The 3,413-nt window shown below is 33.8% G+C and overlaps 1 protein-coding gene across 1 annotated transcript; it reads left to right on the top strand.

Moving 5' to 3' along the window:
• Positions 1 to 67: 67 nt before the first annotated feature.
• LOC111717330 (uncharacterized) lies at positions 68 to 1,265 on the top strand. The gene is made up of 2 exons (XM_023492829.1): positions 68 to 854; positions 1,061 to 1,265. The coding sequence occupies exons 1-2, from the start codon at positions 693 to 695 to the stop codon at positions 1,229 to 1,231; spliced, it is 333 nt and encodes a 110-aa protein (XP_023348597.1). The 5' UTR covers positions 68 to 692; the 3' UTR covers positions 1,232 to 1,265.
• The last annotated feature ends 2,148 nt before the right edge of the window (positions 1,266 to 3,413 follow it).

The following is a 3,413-nucleotide window of genomic DNA, read 5'->3' as shown; positions in this document are numbered from 1 at the left end:
CACAATCTTGTAAACTATCAATGTCTCAACTAGGACCCAATCTTGAGCTTTCAATGTCTCAACTAGGACACAATCTTGTAAACTATCAATGTCTCAACAAGGACACGATCCTCAGCCTGTTTATCAAAACAGGGAACGATTACTCTCTCATGCTAAACATAGTCTCTATTGCAACTAAGGTATATTTCTTCAATTATGAATATATTTGGGTCTTTAACAGCGTAATTACAAGTTATGCGCTGTTGGATATAACATAGTTAAGCAATCACAATATGGGTATTGCGGAGTTGGTGGTATCTATCTACATACATTCAATGGGTTAATCGCAATTCATGATTTACGTAGGATTTTTTTTGGCATATCACACAGCCAAATTAATTGATCAAAAAGACATTTTTATGATTTTAAAACAGAATCTGATTGCACTAACATTAATTAGCCCATTATTTCTGATTTTGCATAATATTAAACTGAATCAAATATGATAATGTTTTTTTTGCATAATATTGAATCAAAATGGGGCGTTGAAAAGAAGTACTAGATTGATAAATGCGCCGACGCAAATCGATTTTCTGACGTCATTAAAAAAAAGGGGCAGTGTGCCTCAACTTCCCCTTACTGAATACAAAAAATTCACATTTCCTTTATACTAATCGTCAGTACTGTATTTGTTATTTCTTCAGGATTTAACCATGGATAAAGAAGAGGGAATACGTGGTAGGTGTATACCTGAAGGAAGCAGAGATAATGGAAAGATGATTACTTCTCTTCTCCCTCTGATGAGTGTACTAACCCTAACAAGGGTTCCTGCCCTAGACGATATGTGTACTGACATAATCAGGCATATTCTTCAGGTACAGACTTTTCTTACTTTAATGGACTTAAAGGATCTGTAGACGTAATTTTAAGTATCCTTCTATTTCTAAAATAGCATGTCTGATAAGCAATGGTAACCTTTAAACCTTTGTCTAATCATCGACATCAGTGATATTTAAAAATATTTGAGTATCATTATCATAATTCTCTCTCATTTCAACATTCTATGATATACATTTTGCAGTTCCTGGATTACAGGAGTAAGAAGATGCTGAGGGGAGTGTCTTCTACTCTCAAGAACAGGGTTGAAGGATGTGGGGATAAACTGGTTCATTACTGGAGGTTTTCTACCGAGTTTACAACAGATCAGCTCATCAAGTTTGCTGATGAAGTTGAAACAGTTTTAGGTAATTGATACATTGAAATAAATATATTTTACCTGTTTTTAAGCTCCAAGGGCATACACAGGAGGGGGCAGTGTTCACCACCTAGACCTGTAAAGTGGGACCCTATACTTCCCCCACCCCTCCCCTAGAACTCCGCTATCACACTTTTCAAATCTTTAACTGAAGAGTGAAAAACATAGGAAAAATTAGTTTTCTGTTCAGAATTGGGGTTTTTCGGACCTTAGTTTTTTTTTCTTCTCATAAAATTTAAGTTTACTTGGCTTTTTGAATGCTTTGCGCCCATCCTCTTTTTAACTTTTTATTGTGACTTTATATGTGAACATCGTCTCTATGTAACTAAACTAAACTAAAAAACAAATATTTTTTTTGCGCAATATTAAAATTTTACGCAAATCTAAAGCTTTTGGATACAACTTTTGAAATTTTAATCACCCATAAACCTTCCCTGGGGTCATGGGAGGTCCCATGCAAAATATGGGTCTGATCGGTTCAGCCGTTTTGACGTTTTTAATTGTGTCTTTATCTGTGAACATCTTCTCTTTGTACAGTATAAAACAAAAAGAAAACGTTCACGGATTTTCAAATATTTGTTCGTGCGTTTTTAAAAGTTCATGCAAGATAAAAGCTTTTGGATACAACTTTTTGAAACTTTGAGTATCCATAAACCTCTCCTGGGGTCCGATTGGTTCAGCCGTTTTGACGTTTATTGGATACAACAAACAGACAGACAATCAAACATACAGACAAGCAAAGTATAAATATACTTGACTTTAAGGCCGCTTTGCGCCCATCCTCTATTATAACTTTTAATTGTGGCTCTATCTTTGAACATCTTCTCTTTGTACAGTATAAAAGAAAAAGTAAAAACGTTCGCGGATTTTCAAATATTTTTTAGTGCGTTTTTAAAAGTGCATGCAAGATAAAAGCTTTTGGATACAACTTTTTGAAACTTTGAGTATCCATAAACCTTTCCTGGGATCCGATTGGCTCAGCCGTTTTGACGTTTATTGAACACAAACGGACAAACAAACAGACATACCAGTAAAGTATATATATAGAGAAGAAGTTGAGTTTTTTTTTGTATTAAAAACTGTCTTTTACTATTTCTAGAATAAAACGCCAATAATTTAAAATTGGATTTTTAGAAACATGTTTTTTAGCTTGTTCTGTTTGAAGTTAAGATGTATTTCTTGCAAGTTAATTGTATTGCATGTTTAGTGTGTACCTTTAAGGTATCTCATATTTATGCCTAGGACTGAGCACGTTCTAATATTTTCTAGCAGTTTTATTAATATAATTACATGGAGTTAAATGGATATGCAAGTTAATTGTATTGAATGTGTGGTGTGTACCTTTAAGGTATCTTATATTTATGCCTAGGACTGGGCACGTTCTAATTTTTTCTAGCAGTTTTATTAATATAATTACATGGAGTTAAATGGAGTTGCAAGTAAATTGGACTTAATGTGTGGTATGTACCTTTAAGTTATCTTATATTTATGCCTAGGACTGGGCACGTTCTGATATTTTCTAGCCGTTTTTTTAATATTATTACATGGAGTTAAATGGAGTTACAAGTAAATTGGACTTAATGTGTGGTGTGTACCATTAAATGTATCTTATATTTATGCCTAGGACTGGGCACGTTCTAATATTTTCTAGCCGTTTTTAAGATGAGTGTTCTCAAGGAGTTCAAGAGAACCTATCTTCTCCTGGAAGGGTTGAGGAAGGATGATGTGTTCTCCGATCTATCTGCTGACAGAGTATTGGTTATCTCCGCTCTTAAACCTTGCTCAAGGCTCAGGGTTGGGAAGAGTTTTAACTCCGGGGTAATTCAAGAACCGAAACACAAGAAGTTTAAGTATTCTTCGAATCCTATAACAGATGACATGGATTTAGGAAATCTGATGAGCACTGGCATGCTTTAAAGATAAAATGAGTTGCGTGTGAAATGCGTAAAAAAATAAAATAATAATTGCATCTGAAACCCACCTTAAAGCATTTTTCCTTTCAGTCAAAGATTCAAGCAACATAATTGTCATCTCGTTTTTAACAACATTAAATATAAGTTATATTTCTTTATTAATGTAATCTTGATTGAAAAAGTGTGAAGATAGTTTTCCATCTAAAGAAAAAAGAAAGAAAAAATGGTAAGTTGATCTCTACAGTAAAGATTAAGAACACAATCTC

The sequence above is a fragment of the Eurytemora carolleeae genome, unplaced genomic scaffold (genome assembly GCF_000591075.1).
Source record: "Eurytemora carolleeae unplaced genomic scaffold, Eaff_2.0 scaffold2519, whole genome shotgun sequence".
Taxonomy (NCBI): Eukaryota; Metazoa; Arthropoda; class Copepoda; order Calanoida; family Temoridae; genus Eurytemora; species Eurytemora carolleeae.
This window is presented reverse-complemented; position numbering and strand designations above follow the sequence as displayed.